This window comes from Poecilia reticulata, chromosome 12 (assembly GCF_904066995.2).
Source record: "Poecilia reticulata chromosome 12, P_reticulata-male-v2, whole genome shotgun sequence".
Lineage (NCBI taxonomy): Eukaryota > Metazoa > Chordata > Actinopteri > Cyprinodontiformes > Poeciliidae > Poecilia > Poecilia reticulata.
In genome coordinates this window covers 24,681,382-24,697,933 of record NC_088841.1, presented here as the reverse complement: position 1 = coordinate 24,697,933, position 16,552 = coordinate 24,681,382, and the positions used below count along the sequence as shown (strand labels likewise).

Below are 16,552 nucleotides of genomic sequence, written 5' to 3'. Positions count from 1 at the left end.
GCTTTCTGTTTCTGCTCAGTAACATTTATCTGAAATGTTTATTTGAATGTAGAGTATTAGCGTAATTAGTTTTGATCACACTTTGCTTTCAGACTCTTCAGCTTCAACCAGGTTGACGTTTTCACTTTTAGATTTGCTGTGGTGTTTAGGATCATTGTCTTATTGAAGAGTCAGTTTGTTCTGCTGTCGAACAAAAGGCCGCCACCAAATCTAATTTTACAAAAACATTAACTAACTAGACTAAAGCCACTTTTTGAATGGACTCAGAATTGTGATTCTCTATGCAACCAATAATTTTTTCTGCACTTCTACCTACCATTATTATTGGCTTTTGCTTCAATACATTGTTTGAGATGAAGTAATAAATTGCTTTTGATGATCTTCTTGAAAAATGGCCGCCATCTTGGATCTGTTTTTGTTTGTTTTTTTCAAAAAGGCTAACCCATGGTAACATCTGTCATCTTATAGATGAATTAAATTAGATTTATTATAATCCCTTTAATTTCTGATTACAGTAGAAGTTGATTCTGGTTTGTAACTTTTCCATCTTTGACAGTAAATTTGATTTAATTATTCAGAGAACGATAAAAAATGTCAAGGAATAAACTAAACATTTGTTTTTTTGGAGGTCAAATAATGGTTTAATGGAAATGGAAAATTAATAATGCAGGATTAACTTGATTATTTAATTGTGAAATTTGAAACTGTTACAATTTTACAGCATATCCTTAGAAAATCAACAAGAAACTGAATTTAATTTGATAATTTAAGAAACAAAACTCTTATTTTAGAGGAATTACACAGTAAGAGACTGAGATCATTAGAATTCGTTATATTTATTAGGATGATTATTGGGTACAGTCTGAAAAACAATTCATTTAACATTTTTATAGTACATAAAACTGTTTGAATTAATCTAAAGTTAATTGGTCTTAGGAATCGATAACAATTAACTGATAAGTGGCAAATTTCTTAAAACTGGTTTTCTCTTGTATCAAGAGAGATAAGCATCATTTCATAAAATGAAGGGCTAAATATTTAACATGTAGTATTTAGAAAAATAAACATTAAATCTGTTTTTTCATTCTGTGTAAAAAGTATTAAATACAGATTGAATTATAAAACGTAGTTTTCTCACATTATTAAACAGGCAGCATTAAAAATCAACGGTTCTTATTTTTCTGTCATCGTCACATTCTCACCTGTTTTATCAGCCATCTTTGATCAGGACGGTGATTCTGCTCCATCATCCAGCTTTTCCAGTGTTTATTTTTCAAAACAGAACAACAGAAAATCTCTCATCCCAAACTGGACTCATTTTGACCAGAGACTTAATTAAAAGTAGAACCTGCATTAGCTGCTCAGGTGCAGCCTGCAGCAGATAAAATTAGATTCATTTTTATCAAATGTGAAATATTTCAGAGATGCAGCGATCAGAGCTTTTCTGTCCAACACTGATCTCCAGTTTTCATTCTGCTCTGATCTCAGTTCTGGATTTTTTCTCCAAAGAAAAATGTTCTGCAGATTCTGAGTTTCAGGTAGAATTTCTGAATGAAACAGAATATATAAGATTTATCACTTTATGTCAAACATACCCAAACAACAGTTTCAAGAATGTTACTGTAAATAAGTGGAGCACTATTTAAAGTGTAAAAAGGACTGGATGGAAAAAAAATCAGAAGACTGGAATTCGTCTACTGGAGCCGTTGTCAGTAATCAATAACGATACAAAATAACTGCTTTCATATCATGTATTTGAAGAAAAAAATTAAATGAACATACAAGACATATTAGAACCAAATAAAACACATACTGTGGCAATCCTTCATTAATTTGTGCACAACTGTCTCACTTTCTGCTGTCAGTCAAAGTCTGACCGACACACATCAGAAGTCCATGGTTGGATTATCCAGATATTTAAGATACAATGTCCAGCGCAAGTTCTTTCAGATAAAGAGATGAATAATGGTGTGTGCCTGGTGAGATGAGGGGAACTGATACAGACCAGGATGAAGTGATTCTAGGCCTCCTGGCTCCAGCCAGTTTCAGAGCTCGCCATCTTTTACCCTAAAAAGCAGGGTGTCAAACTCCGTCCTGAGGGCGCTGTCCTGCAGTTTTAGATGTGCCACAGGTACAAAACACTGAATCAAATTGCTTAATTACTCTCCTTGTGTAGGTAGTTCTCCAGAGCCTTGCTAATGACCTAATTATTCTATTCAGGTGTGGTCAGCAGAGCACATCTAAAGTTGCAGGACACCGCCCTCGAGACTGGAGTTGACACCCCTGCTAAAAAGGATCACCTGGCCTGTATTAAAATAAACAGGACCAGTAAATTTCCAGCCTGCTAGTTAACTAGACTTCATTATACATAAGAAAGCAAGATTAATGTAGAAATAAATAAAATCATCTTAAAATTGAATTAAACAAGATAACAACAAAGCATTGCACCAACATGCAAAAAAAAAAACTGTAATAAAAAAAAAAAATATAAATATGATCAATCTACAAAAAAAAAAAAAAAAAAAAAGAATGATGGAACAAACCTGTAGCTCCTTTCCCCTCCCCCACCTGATGAACAGCAAGTAAAAAAATTGTCATGGTGTGATGGGATTCACTAAATAGCAGGCGAACAGTTTTACATAAGAAATAAAGTCAGATTGAGATTGAAATAAAATCTCTATGACATTAATCGATAACAGAACCGAATGAACAGCAAATGAATCAAATGCAGAAGAAAAAACTGTTTTTATTGTTCACTAAATACATGAAGAAAAACTGCAGCAAATATACAAAAGGATAATTTAACATTTGAATCCAAGACATATTTAACCATTGTATGTAGAAATGGGGTCCAACTGACCCTACACACGTAAAACTTGTATCATTTTCCACAGTCCTCTACGTTTGCCTAAGTCCTCACACACACAAGGGTTAAGAAAAAAGAGCTGAAAGAAACAGAAAATGTTCAGTGATTAAGAAAAACTGCAGAAAATTAAAAGCATCTTTGACTGGAAACAGAAAAACATGTGGATCCTGGAATAATCCCAGCTTCCATCTTTAAAGGACTGGAAGAAGAAAAAATTTCTAAGGAATCATGTGTAAAAGTTTGACCAAGAAACAGTTTGGATCCATGAAAACATGTAGAGATGAACTATCTGTTCAACAGTGAGAGTTTTTCTGACAGGAGGAAAAACTTTAGACTCTTTAGACTCAACTAAGCACAGAAACAGAGGAACCAGGCCACCAGAACCCAAATCCAGGAATCAGAGGTTCAGTGAATGTGGTGTTGAAAGTGTGGAGGTGGATCAGTGAGTCAGAGGAGACTCTGTAGAAGGACAGAATGCCAGCAGGACAGTCCACATACACTGATACTCTGTCAGAGACAGAGGAGGAGGACAGAGGAGCTTCTATGTTGTTGTGCCTCACAGAGAAACCATCATCAGAGCATCTAAGACTCCAAGAATGATCATTCAATCCAAACACACAGTCTGTACTGTTTCCTTTTCTCTTGATTCTTCTGTAACTCACTGATATATTAATTCTTCCTCTCCACTCGACCTCCCAGTAACATCGATCAGTCAGACCAGTTCCACACAGCAGCTGATACCAGTAATCAAATCTGTCTGGATGATCAGGATATGACTGAAGCTTCTCCTCACGTGTCACCTTCCTGTTGTCTTCAGACAGTTTGAGCTCTCTGCTCACTGTGTTTGTGTCGATGGTGAGTTGACAGGAATCTGATGGAGAACAAACACAATCCAGCTGCAGTTATTGATCATTTATTGATCTTTGATGATGATCCTGAATGAGTGATGTGACAGTTTGAAGATGGTTGAATGTGAGCTGCTTTGTTGTCATGAATCAGATGAAAAACACACTTACACTTCCTCAGACCTGGTGTCAAGAATTGGCCTCCAGCAGGCTCCACCCTGAAAGGAGGAAAGGGGTCAGACCATCAGTCAGAATAACTAAAGACGTTTCTCCTCTTCCTCTTCTATCAGACCTTCTCTGCTCCTGCAGCAGGTTCCTCCATACCTGAGAGCTTCCAGTCTCCAGTCTGGATCCTTCAGTCCAGCCGACAGCAGCTTCACTCCTGAGTCTCCTGGATGATTGTAGCTCAGGTCCAACTCTTTCAGATGGGCGGGGTTAAAGGCAACTGCAATCGGTTTACTCCTCATGTAACAATGTGTGTCCTTACAGAGCTTTGTTGGAGGCTTTAACCACTGGCAGCAGCCTCAGAAGAACCTCCTCTGAAGCAAAGCATTTCTTCAGTTCAAACACATCCAGATCTTTTCCTGATGACAATAAGATGAAACCCAGAGCTGACCACTGAGCAGGAGACAGTTTATCTTTGGAGAGACGCCCTGACCTCAGAGACTGTTGGATCTCCTCCACTAGAGAACGATCATTCAGTTCATTCAGACAGTGGAACAGATTGATGCTTTTCTCTGCAGACACATTCTCACTGATCTTCTTCTTGATGTACTGAACTGTTTCCTGATTGGTCTGTGAGCTACTTTCTGTCTGTATCAACAAACCTTGTAGGAGTCTGTGATTGGTCTGCAGTGAAAGTCCCAGGAGAAAACGGAGAAACAAGTCCAGGTGTCCATTTGGACTCTGTAAGGCCTGGTCAACAGCCCCCTGATGAAGAGACTTTGATTTAAATAATGAAGACTTCTTAGATGTTTGTGTTTCTTCCATCAGGTTGACTCGAGAGTTGATGAAGGTCAGATGAACATGAAGAGCAGCCAGAAACTCCTGAACACTCAGATGGACGAAGCAGAATACTTTGTCCTGGTACAGCCCTCTCTCCTCTCTAAAGATCTGTGTGAACACTCCTGAGTACACTGAGGCTGCTGTGATATCGATGCCACACTGTGTCAGGTCTGATTCATAGAAGATCAGGTTTCCTTTCTGCAGCTGATCAAAAGCCAGTTTTCCCAGAGACTCGATCATCTTCCTGCTCTCTGGACTCCAGTGTGGATCTGTTTCAGCTCCTCCATCATACTTGTCCTTCTTCACTTTGGTCTGAACAACCAGGAAGTGGATGTACATCTCAGTCAGGGTGCTGGGCAGCTCTCCTCCCTCTGTGGTCTCCAACACATCCTCCAGAACTGTAGCAGTGATCCAGCAGAAGACTGGGATGTGGCACATGATGTGGAGGCTTTGTGATGTCTTCATGTGGGAGATGATCCTGCTGGCCTGCTTCTTATCTCTGAATCTCTTCCTGAAGTACTCCTCCTTCTGGGGATCAGTGAACCCTCTGACCTCTGTCACCATGCCAACACACTGAGGAGGGATCTGATTGGCTGCTGCAGGTCGTGTGGTTATCCAGAGGAGAGCAGAGGGAAGCAGTTTTCCCCTGATGAGGTTTGTCAGCAGAACATCCACTGAGCTGGACTCTGTAGCATCAGTCAGGATCTCCTTGTTGTTTCTGGTCTGTGTGGTTTCCTGGATGCTGTTTCAATCTGTCTGACCTCATGTTCATCATTGACCCCTCCTGTACCTCCCTCTGTGATGTAGAGCTCTGTGTAGATCTGGTTCAGAAGGGTTGGACTTCCTGCTTTAGCAATCCCCTCAAACACAGACTGGAACTTCTTCTTCAGATCAGATTTAAGTTGATGACGAACTGCAGCAAAATGTTCTTGAATAACACAAAAAGTAAAATCAGAAACTAATTGAAACAGTCTTCTGAAGATGATTTACATAAATGTGATTCCATCTCTTCAGACATCAGAAAATGTGTCATTTATCCATCAGGTCAAATCTTTGTAGAAATCTTCTTACTGCTCTGCAGACGGTCAGCCAGCTCCTCCTGCTTCATCCTCCTCAGGAAGTTTAGTGTGATCTTCATCACTGCCTCTCTGCTGCTCCTCCTCTGCTCTTCATCTTCACCTTCCAACACCTCATCATCCTCTCTCTGGCTCTCTGAGCATTCTGGGTAGTCTGGACTCAGAACCTTGTGGATCTTCTTCAGCTCGTTCTTCACAAAAGTGACAATGTTTTCCTCCAGCAGCTGGGACAGAATAATAGATGAAGGAAACATCAGACTGAAATCATGGAGCCAAACACCAGATGTATGTTGGACAGGCTGACAGTCCTCTGGTCTACAAAGTCCAGTATGGAGACGACTGTGAACAGAACCATGGAAAAGTAGTTGTTGTTCATGTACAGACCATAAATATGGAGTCCAGCTGTGTTTGATGCTGCTGGGCAGACGGACCACAGGGAACCTCTGAACTCTGCTGGTCCACTCTGTGGAGGACCCTACCAGAATGACCAGTAGACATTTTAAAAAGTTGGTTCTAAACTTGAACTTCAAACTGTCCACACTGTCAGCAGATCTGATGCTGGTGGATACAGAGTCCCAGAGCTTGGGGACGGTGGAAGTGAAGGCTCTGTCCACACAGGTCTTCAGGACAATATGGGACATCCATCAGGTTCTGATGACTGGATCTGAGGTGATGTGGACATGGAGGAGGTCTGAGATATGTGGGTGTGTCCATGTGGGATCCTCTCCTGGATGTTATAGAGGATTTAAAATGGATCCTGTAGATCCTGGAAGCCAGTGAGCTCACATTATATCTGTCCACACAGAGACAATCAGAAGGTAAAGGTCCATGAAGTGATATCTGGATGTGAGCAGTGAACCAGATGATCCAAGTAGCTGTAAAGATTTAATGTTCCTTCTGATTCCACTAATAACCAGCAGAACCTCTGATGGTCCACATCAGCTCAGTCTGGTTGAGTTCCAGCAGATCGCACCAACCACATCATGAAGCTTTCCTTCATGCTGAACTGATCTTACAATGCACACAGGAACCAAGTCCTGATGGACCAGACTGGTTTACCAGGTATTTCCCAGTAGGTGGTGGAAATGTGTCCCACTGTTAGTCTGACATGGAGCCAGGAAGCAGCAGAACATCATCATCATCATTACCCAGAGATGAAGATATGAAGGTGTTTTCATTAGAACAGAGCAGCTGGATTCTGTAGATTGTGGATCAAACCTCTGTAAATGTAACTGGGATCATCTGAGTTCTTATTGGTTCAGTTTCCACAGTTACAGCAGTTAGAAACAGCTCACCTCTCTGAGAATGGAGATCCAGGAGATTTAAAGTCAATCCAATGATCCTTTGACCTGTTGCTCTTAAATGACACACAGCTGGGTTCTGGTTCTGGTTCTTGTTTGAGTCTCTGATGGATCCTGAAAGAAACACAATGATTAAAACTTAATCTGCTCACCTCAGTTTGAAACAGAGGTGAGCAGTTAGAAACAGCTCACCTCTCTGAGGATGGAGATACAGGAGATTTAAAGTCAATCCAATGATCCTTTGACCTGTCGCTCTTAAAGGAGACAGAGCTGGGATCTGGTTCTGGTTTGAGTCTCTGATGGATCCTGATAGAAACATGATGATTAAAACTGAATCTGTTCAGTCTGGATGAAGCAGCAAAGAGGAGCAGCAGCAGCTTCATCACCACGTCTGTTTTGGCCTGATATAGTGAACGCTGTGTGAAAAGGGCTGTGGACAGTTAGAGATGGTGACCTCACCTCTGACCTTTGCTCTGGCTCTCATCTTCCCCACACAGAGTGGTTTTAGAGGGAGGGACTCCCTCCTCTCTGTCCTCACACTGATCCATGCTGCTGAATTCACATCAGCTCACACACACTTTCTAGCTTCACCTGCAGAGGAAACACACATCATTCATCTGCACATCAACTCTGATCATCCTTTACATCATTAGTGCTGGAAAAAGATCAGCTGCTCCTCCTCTGATTGGCTCTTCTTCTCTGCTTCATATCAGTGTCAGGTGAATGCAGTCAGACAGCAGCGAGGCAGAGGAAGCTGCATCAGCTGCTGCACTTCTACCATCAGTCCACTAGATGGAGACATGGAGCAACATTTACATTCACTGATTCACAACAGGAAGTAAAATATTATTCTTAAAATGTGTTTAATTAAGTTTGACTATTAAGATAATTATTTAATTACCTACTCTATCAAAGATTAACTATTTAATAATCTGACTTAATTAAACACATTTTAAGAATAATATTTTACTTTGAAACTTTAATGGTGGAGACTACAATTTGACTCCAGGAAATAGAAACATAAAGTAGTTTGTTCAGAGAAAAAGAAACATCATATCTTCATCAATTTGTTTTATTCCAGTTTATCATTAAGCTAATAATCCCTTAGATCAGGGGTGCCCAAAGTCGGTCCTGGATCCCGGCATACTGCATGTTTTAGTTCTCTCCCTGGTCGTAGTAACAACCTTTTCTGCATGTCAGTGTTATTCTTTGGCCTTCTAATGAGACATTTGATCCAGGTACATTATACCAAGGAGAGAATGAAAACATACATTATCCTGGCCCTGATGGATCGACTTTTGACACCTCTGCTTTAGATTACCCTTCAAACAGCAGAGAGATTAAACTTTGAGTTCAAGTCTGTAGTTCTCTGTTCTCCAAACATCAGAGAGAAACATTAGAAACAAACAGAAAAGTTACTGAAGTCAAAGTTCAAGTAGAAATCAAAGAACTTACAATTTGTCCAAATGATCTGAAGAGTTGAAGAACATCTGCACAACAAACTGACCCAACAGAACCGCAGTACAACTGGACAGTTGAGGTTAAACTGAAAGTATTATGAGGAGAAATGAGCCTAAACTGGTCTAACTGGTACTGACTGTCTATGAGTCAGAGGAATGTTTACCTGGTGACATCTGAAAACATGAAGCCTTATTTTAACTCCCAGTTTGTACACAAACTAATTTTGTTTTATGGGGATGCAGGTTCTGTTCAGCTGTACTGGAACCAAAATCACTTTGAACCAACTGGACTCTGGAATTGATTTTTCTTCCTCTGGTGGTGAAACTATAACCTGCATGATGAATTAAAACCAGATGAAGCATTTTTGAATTATCAAAATATTGTCAGTGATTGTAAAAAGAGATCAGAACCAGTTCTAAAGTTTTATTTATAAAACTGTAAATAAAGGACAAATTTTCCTATGCAGTTTTTAAAATGAGCTCAATGCAACAACAGCGCATATGTAATTGAGTCATAATTTATTGACCAGAACAAAAATCCTGAAGGTTTGTTTGAAAAACTAAGTCTGTCTTTTCTGCTTCCACAGCAGGTCAAAGGTCAGCAGATACAAGGACCTGCAGGTCAGATGTAAATCTGTAGTTTAACAATTTTTATCCCTCTACCACTAAATAACAATTAATTTATTTAGTAATTATGCCACTGTAATTATGGCATCAAAACAAAATAATGAAATGAAATGAAATTTATTCGAACATGATACAATTATAAAAATAAAATAGTGCACAGTAACAAGAAGTGCATAAAAAAAGAAGAGTAAATACAGATATTTGTTTCAATTAACATATCATGCTCAAAATGGGATAGGAAGAAGTGAGAACTTATTAACTCCTACCCCCTAAACACTTGAAAACTTACAGTCCTACTGTTATTAAAAAAATCAAAGTCAAGTCAAAGTCAAGTGGCAGTCAGCAGTTACTAATATTTACCTATACATTTTCCCTTTTTATGCTGGTTTGTCTTCCAAACCCTTACACCAAGTTGTTATCTTCAATACAGACATTATTGCTTTCTCTCACCCATATGTCTATCTCTATTGAAAATGACCTCCTTGTATTTTCTTTTGAATTGTATTAAACTATTGCTTTGTTTTAAATCTTCATTTAACTTGTTCGATAACTTTACACCTTTAATTGAAATACAGAAGCTTTTTCTTGTTGTTCGCAAATTGCGGATCTTTAAGTTTGAGTGACCCCTTAAGTTATACCCCCCCTTCTCTTTCTGAAAACATGTTCTGTATGTGCTGTATGTGTGTATAATCATCAGGTAAAAGTACAAAATGATGCTAAATAAACCAAAAGAACAAACTGAACTGTAGTCCTTAACATTACCACATTACTGCTGCTGAAACCACATTACTATTACATTTATCTACATTATTATAATGTATTATATATTATGTATTATAATTATAATTATTATAATGATCATCATCATGTTAACATGGTGAGCAGAGTGAGGACAGTCTCTGGTTAAACCAGGATCAGCTGAGCAGGTTCTGCTGATCCAGGTTGAAACCCTGATTTCATTTCAATCATCAACCTGAACTAGAACAGCATCCTGCAGGTTCTAGTTCTCTGCCAGGTTGTTACTTCCTCCTCAGCATGTCAGTGATCTGCTTAGGCCTCTAATGAACCATCATTTGATCCAGGTTTGTTAACCAGGGACAGAACCAGAACATGCAGGATGCCGGGCCTCCAGGAGCGACTCTGGACCCCACTGGTCTGAGGCCCCCTGAGATCAGGCTGATTTCTGGACAACACTGGCCCTACCTCACTGAAACCTGCCAACATGCAATGATCCAGCCTGACACTAAACTAAATACATCTGCATCCAATGTGCTGTTTGTAACCTCAGAGCTTTGAACATTTCCATGTAGACCTGTAATTTTATAAAAACAAAGAGAGTGTACTGTCATCTTACAGAAAACTGTCATGTTCAATGTTTGTTTTGTGAAATTGAAAATGTCCACAATAATATCACATTATTTGAGAGGAGCCAAAATAAGAAAACCAGTTATAATGTGAATAACTTTCTTCTGGAGATTCTGTTGGTTTCATACAAGTTTCCCCAGATCTCAAGAATTATATGAATTATTGGGCCACAATGTAACATGTAAAGTGATTACTTATCTAGAATATTTTTTTAATTTATACAATAAAGCAATTTTTTTTAACATTTTAGCTTTAACGTTGTGAAGACAATCCTTCCAAAGCATCATATACTTGACTTGAAATGAGAAGTGAACCTGTTCTCCAAACATCAGAGTAGAAACAAAAAGGAAAGTTCCTGAAGACAAAGTTCAAGTAGAAAAACAAAGAAAAATTACAGTTTCTTCAAATGATCCAAAGAGTTAAAGAAGAATATGTGATCAACAAACTGATACCCAACAGAACCAGACTGGTGCCGCACCTTAACAGCTTAAACAGAAAGTATTCTGAGAAGGAATGAGCCCAAACTGGTTTGACTGGTCAGACTGTGAAACGTCAGAGGAAAGTGATTCTGTTGACATTTGAAATCATAAAATCTACTCATGACTCCCAGTTTGAATACAAACACTCTGCTGCTGTTATTCTGTAAATAACAATAACAATAAACTGACAAACTGTAGTAGATGCATAAAATCAGCAACGCTGCTTTCCTTCCACCTAACCAATGAGAGCACAGATCAGGGAATGATGTCACACCCACAGTGGGCAAAATACAAATCATTATAAAAACTGAAGCCATTATTGCTGAAACTTCTCATCATTTACCTGCTGAGTTCCAGTTTCTGCCTTCAGGCTCAGACTTTCTGGTATAAAACTAACAGGTAGAAGCTGCTTAGTTCCTGCAGCAACAGGACGAGGAGGGGGACTCACACCTGGTTTAGTGTCTGTAGCAACTGGCAGTCAGTAATGAAATGCACTGCAGTGTGTGGTTTATTATTATTAATTATTATTATTATTATTATTAGGGCTGCACAGTGGCGCAGTTGGTAGAGCTGTTGCCTTGCAGCAAGAAGGTTCTGGGTTCAATTCCCGGCCCCGGTCTTTCTGCATGGAGTTTGCATGTTCTCCCTGTGCATGCGTGGGTTTTCTCCGGGTACTCCGGTTTCCTCCCACAGTCCAAAAACATGACTGTCAGGTTAATTGGCCTCTCCAAATTGCCCCTAGGTGTGAGTGTGTGTGTGCATGGTTGTGTGACCTGTGTGTCTCTGTGTTGCCCTGCGACAGACTGGCGACCTGTCCAGTGTGTACCCCGCCTCTCGCCCAAAACGTTGGCTGGAGATGGGCACCAGCACCCCTCCTGACCCCACTGAGGGAAAAAGGGTGCAAGAAAATGGATGGATTATTATTATTATTATTATGTTACCTCTAAATTGCAGCCATATTGGATTTGAGATCTGAGTTGGTGAGACTTTCTGAGTTCCTGAGTCGCTTGGATTGATTTTTTAACTTCTAAGAAAAGCTGAAGTGATTTCCAACTTTCTGGTTTGGTTCTAAATTGTTTTATTTATTCCACTCAAACTTTTTCTCATTTTTGTTTCCAGTGTCTGAGCAGAAGGATGAGGACGAAGTTTTAACTCTGGCTGTGAAACGTGAACCTCTGAACCTGGTTCTATTTGGGAGGAGACGACCACTGAAGACGTCAGCAGCCAAGGTCATTCTAGGTTGGCCAGATCTTCCTTCAGAGTGTCAGAAACCAGGGAGACGTGTTTGGACGTCGGGTTTCTCTGCCTGCCTTGGATGGAAAAGCTCAGCAGGAAGTGATGCATGAATCCTTCAGCTGTGTCTCCCTCTGTGGTCCTGAGGGTGTCCAGGCCTTCATCCTGGTCCTAGTCCAGGCCTTCATCCTGGTCCTACCCGTGGGTCCCTCACTGATGAAGACCAGGGAGAGTTTCACACCATCCAGGACACATTCAGCTCCAGAGTCAATGACTTCACCATCATCCTCTTCACTGCAGACTCAGATCCTGCAGATAAAACTGTTGGTAACTTAATGAAGGAGAACCACGACATCAGGATCTCATTCAGATCTGAGGAGGAAGATGTTTATATATATATATATATATATATATATATATATGTTTCTCCAGGAGAAAAAAACAAGTTTTTATGCTTTGCGTAAAAAATGTTTGGCAGATGCATGGGAGGTAATAATAAGATTGCTGTGCATTTTACATCTCAGTGAGAGGCTTGATACCCTCGGAGTAAACACCCACCCACTTTGAGACAAATGTCTTTTGACACTTTTGACACTTTTGACACTTTGAGACAAATGTCTCAAAGTGTCAAAAGATAACAATATCACTGACTGTCAGAAAGGGCAATTAAATAAAAGATCCAAGGAACTTGCAATTAAACTATGATGCATTAAACTGGAGGAAACTGAAAGTAGTTTGCAAACACAAGTTCTGAAAATTCACGTTTATGAAACAGAGTGTCACACAAAGGACAATTTTATCCACAATTTGAAGGAAACTAATGCTTTTTTGATGGAAGAAATCTCCCAACTCCACACTGAAAATAGCCAGCTGAAAAGACAACTTCAAAAAACGGAATTGGCTCTTGACCAAAAAGATAAAGAACTCAGTTTTTATCGCCAGTCTAATTACTACAGGAGACTAGTGCGTAAAGAAGATGACCTCAAAGTTGACTGGATAGCAATTGAGCAGCATAACCCACTACAAACAGCAAATCAAAGTTTCACAAACACAAGTCTCTAATTGTAAATTTTCTGTGGACAGATTCAAAAATGATAACATGACTGCAACAAAAATAAAATTGATTGAACTTGACTATCAGGAAGCTTTTCATGACGTGCACTGTTGGAAAGATGAAGAAATTGGAACTAAAAATGGTCACTATACAAATCTCATAAAGACATTCATTGAACTAGTAGGTAAAGCAAAAGTCCCTGCTGCCAGGTGTGGAAATATGATTAGAATTGTGGGAAGCAAAATCTTCCACAAAGAAATTCTGCCAGGCCAACTACACACATCTCTACGCGCTGCTGATCATGTCCTCTCCAAAATGCATGCTGCAGAATGAACGATACACCATTCGTTTGACCTTCACAGTGATGGCACCACGGAACATCATAGGAAGTATTTGGGCCACCAAATTACTTCAATAATTTCTTCCAGGATGCTGCAGCACTTCACTTTCATCGCCATGATGTCATCATCACCTTCTTCACCATATCTCACACAAAAAACAATTTGAAGTTGAAAAGTGCTGGCTGACGCAAAGAGCAACGAAATCGACATATTGATAACTGCTTTGGGTATTTTCTATCACAAATTAACATTACCCTATTGGATGCTAGTACAGAGAGAAGTTTGATACCTGGACTTCTACAAATATGTTGAGAATGCACATTTCCTTTAAAAATTGGTTTGATGAACCGAGCAGCTTATTGCAGCCTGAAACCAAAGTTTTTGATGATTTCAGTCTACCCATAAATGATGTTCTCCGCTCATTATGACAGACAACAAACTTCTACAACACACCCACTCCTCATATTAAATAAGGTGCTGAAAAAGATGTCGGCCTCATTTGTGGTTGTAATCGAATGGTATCTGCATGAATTCCTTCAGGATGGGAGGTATCGCAACATTCCCCAGGATTCATCAATGAGAACAAAGATGATGCATTTCAAGCTTCATAATCTGCTGGGGGAGGCATGCTTTGGTAATCTAGATTTTAGCCTCTTCAAGCGGCGGAATGCAGCCCTTCACCATCAGGCAACAATAAATATGATCAAGAGAAAAAACACCATGAGTAATTGGTTCAAGCGCAAACTATCATATGAACAGAAAGAGCTTCTGAAAAAATCCTGCTTAGCCCAGAAGATCAAAAATAAGCCACATTGAGGTCAGATCTATCCAAGAAAGCCGAAATAGAAAGCTCCAAGATGCCAAGGATGAAGCAGACAAGTACAGAGCTTCAACGAACGAAAGGGAACATTGTCAAGGAAGTCAAAGAACATGGTGGTTCTTGTCTCACTCTGGGGGATGTTGATTCCCTGCTTTTTGGTGGTGGTAAACCTGCCCTAAAGCCAGAGATCAAGTACCAGAAGATTGTCCTCAACAAGAAAAGCAGGTTCCCGAGAGTGTCAGGTAGCCAATAAGAAGAGGTATGTTGTAACTTGCAGATATTTGCATAATAAAATAAGTTTTAACCTTACCCAGTATATTATAAATTACATCTACTCTGTATATTTGCTAAATGGTACTGTGCTCACAAATGGTACTTTGACCAATGGAATCCTGGCTGATCTGGTAAGTTTCCAGATGAGGGAAAAACTGCCACGGAAGTCATTGTTTAATTGGATCTTCTCTTTTGGCCTGGAAAGAATATCTGGAAAAAAAGATTAAAAGAACTGTGAAAAATGCTATGCTGTGGTTTTCATTATTATGGACCGTTTTTCTAAAGCTTGTCATCTCATTCCCCTTAGAAAACTTTCCACTGCCTCCCAGACCGCCCAACTTCTTGTTAAACATGTTTTCCGTCTCCATGGGATCCTGCAAGAAATTCTTTCTGAATGAGGTCCTCAGTTCATTTCGGAGGTCTGGAGACAGTTCTGCTCAGCCACACTTCTGGATACCATCCACAATCCAATGGATAGTCTGGACATATGAACCAAGAACTTGAAGCCACTCAAATGCCTGACCTCCTCAAGTCCATCTGACTGTAGCCAGAACCTGCCTTGGGCCTAGTACGCTCAGAACACAAACATCTCTACTGCCACTGGGTTATCTCCATTCGAGATTTCCCTTGGTTTTCAACCTCCTCTTTTCCCTGCCAATGAGAAGTTGTGGTAACCCCAGTTTCACTCTGGTTGGCATCACTTTGGTTCCTTGCGATGCGTTGCTCTCGTTCTGGCACATAATGAAGCCACTTCTTGACAGTTTCACTGCAATCCTCGAGAGTCAGATTTGGGTCAAACTGCAGAGCAGCGACTGAAAAACACAAAAGTTATGAAGGTGTTCGTTAGAACGATGATAAACATTTGAAACATTCTGAAAGACATTGAAATATTACATACTGTACTGGTTACAGGTCTGAGAACAAACACAAACCATACAGTGCCCATGCCCATGTACACTCACTGTTACATTAATAAGGACACACTTATGAATATTAATTCATATTTCTCTTAATGTTAGTTGACTACAGTTTACCTATGACGCTGCAGCATAGATTTATGATGCTGCACTCATGTTAAAATGAGGAAATCAATTTTTAAAATAAAGGTCTATCAGAAAACCTAAAGATAAAACTCGGGAGGATCATGGTAGATTTAACACATAAGTGACAGAAAAATAGAGCAAAAGGTGATTTGTACTGTAGTTGGAATTTTCTTTTTAGAATTTATGCATAATAAACTTCCATCAAATGGCTGGTTAAATCTTCCATTAACTACAAATATTTCCAAATAAGTTTATTAAATTCATTACATGTCCACATGCTGATAAAGATCCTGCACAATTAATAGTCCACTTCAGTTTAACCAGTTACCAATCCAAGAATCAACAGGCTGAATCTGTCATTAGCAGCTTTAGTTCAGTGTTTCACCTGCCTTACATGTTTTAAGTGTTCCCTTTCTGCCACTCCTGGATTGAATCTGGATTATTAACAATGTTCTGCACTTATTGATGGCTTCAGACAGTCATGCAATCATCTAACTCAGCTGTTCTGGAACAGAGGCACATCTAAGCACATCATAATAAAAAATGAAAAACAAGTGATTACTATCAGAACAATTTAAAGCCCACCTGAAGCAGCCAACTTTACACTTCCTTGTCCACCACGTGCTCTCTCAGACCAAACAATCGCCCCCACCCTATTTTTTTTAAATTCATATCCCACAAAATCTCACAGGATTTCATACTTAGGCCTAGAGTGGTGGGTAGGACGAAAATAATACAAAAGGAGACATGACCTCAATTATTAA

At 39.6% G+C, this 16,552-nt stretch overlaps 2 protein-coding genes across 6 annotated transcripts in view; one reads left to right on the top strand and one right to left on the bottom strand.

Moving 5' to 3' along the window:
- LOC145554046 (uncharacterized) overlaps positions 1-12,631 on the top strand; it is a 45,683-nt gene extending 33,052 nt beyond the window's left edge. For 2 of the 3 annotated variants that reach the window (XR_014090085.1, XR_014090084.1), the window contains exon 7: positions 12,144-12,631. The gene's annotated coding sequence lies outside the window, so the exon portion shown is untranslated. Of the gene's footprint in view, positions 1-4,704; positions 4,786-12,143 lie in introns of those variants that run through there. The other variant, XR_014090083.1, reaches the window with a different exon arrangement.
- On the bottom strand, positions 2,729-8,795 carry LOC145554045 (protein NLRC3-like). 3 transcript variants are annotated; one of them, XM_081613282.1, is made up of 9 exons: positions 8,549-8,794; positions 7,553-7,684; positions 7,286-7,399; positions 7,088-7,207; positions 6,177-6,585; positions 5,788-6,016; positions 4,036-5,644; positions 3,883-3,929; positions 2,729-3,737 (listed from the first exon to the last, which is right to left on the bottom strand). In XM_081613282.1, the coding sequence occupies exon 7, from the start codon at positions 5,278-5,280 to the stop codon at positions 4,195-4,197; it is 1,086 nt and encodes a 361-aa protein (XP_081469408.1). In that variant the 5' UTR covers positions 5,281-5,644; positions 5,788-6,016; positions 6,177-6,585; positions 7,088-7,207; positions 7,286-7,399; positions 7,553-7,684; positions 8,549-8,794; the 3' UTR covers positions 2,729-3,737; positions 3,883-3,929; positions 4,036-4,194. The 3 variants fall into 3 exon arrangements, with proteins under 3 accessions (XP_081469408.1, XP_081469407.1, XP_081469409.1); XM_081613281.1 differs by having other exon boundaries at positions 6,177-7,207; positions 8,549-8,795; XM_081613283.1 differs by lacking the exon at positions 7,286-7,399 and having other exon boundaries at positions 6,177-7,207; positions 8,549-8,795.
- Positions 12,632-16,552: the final 3,921 nt, after the last annotated feature.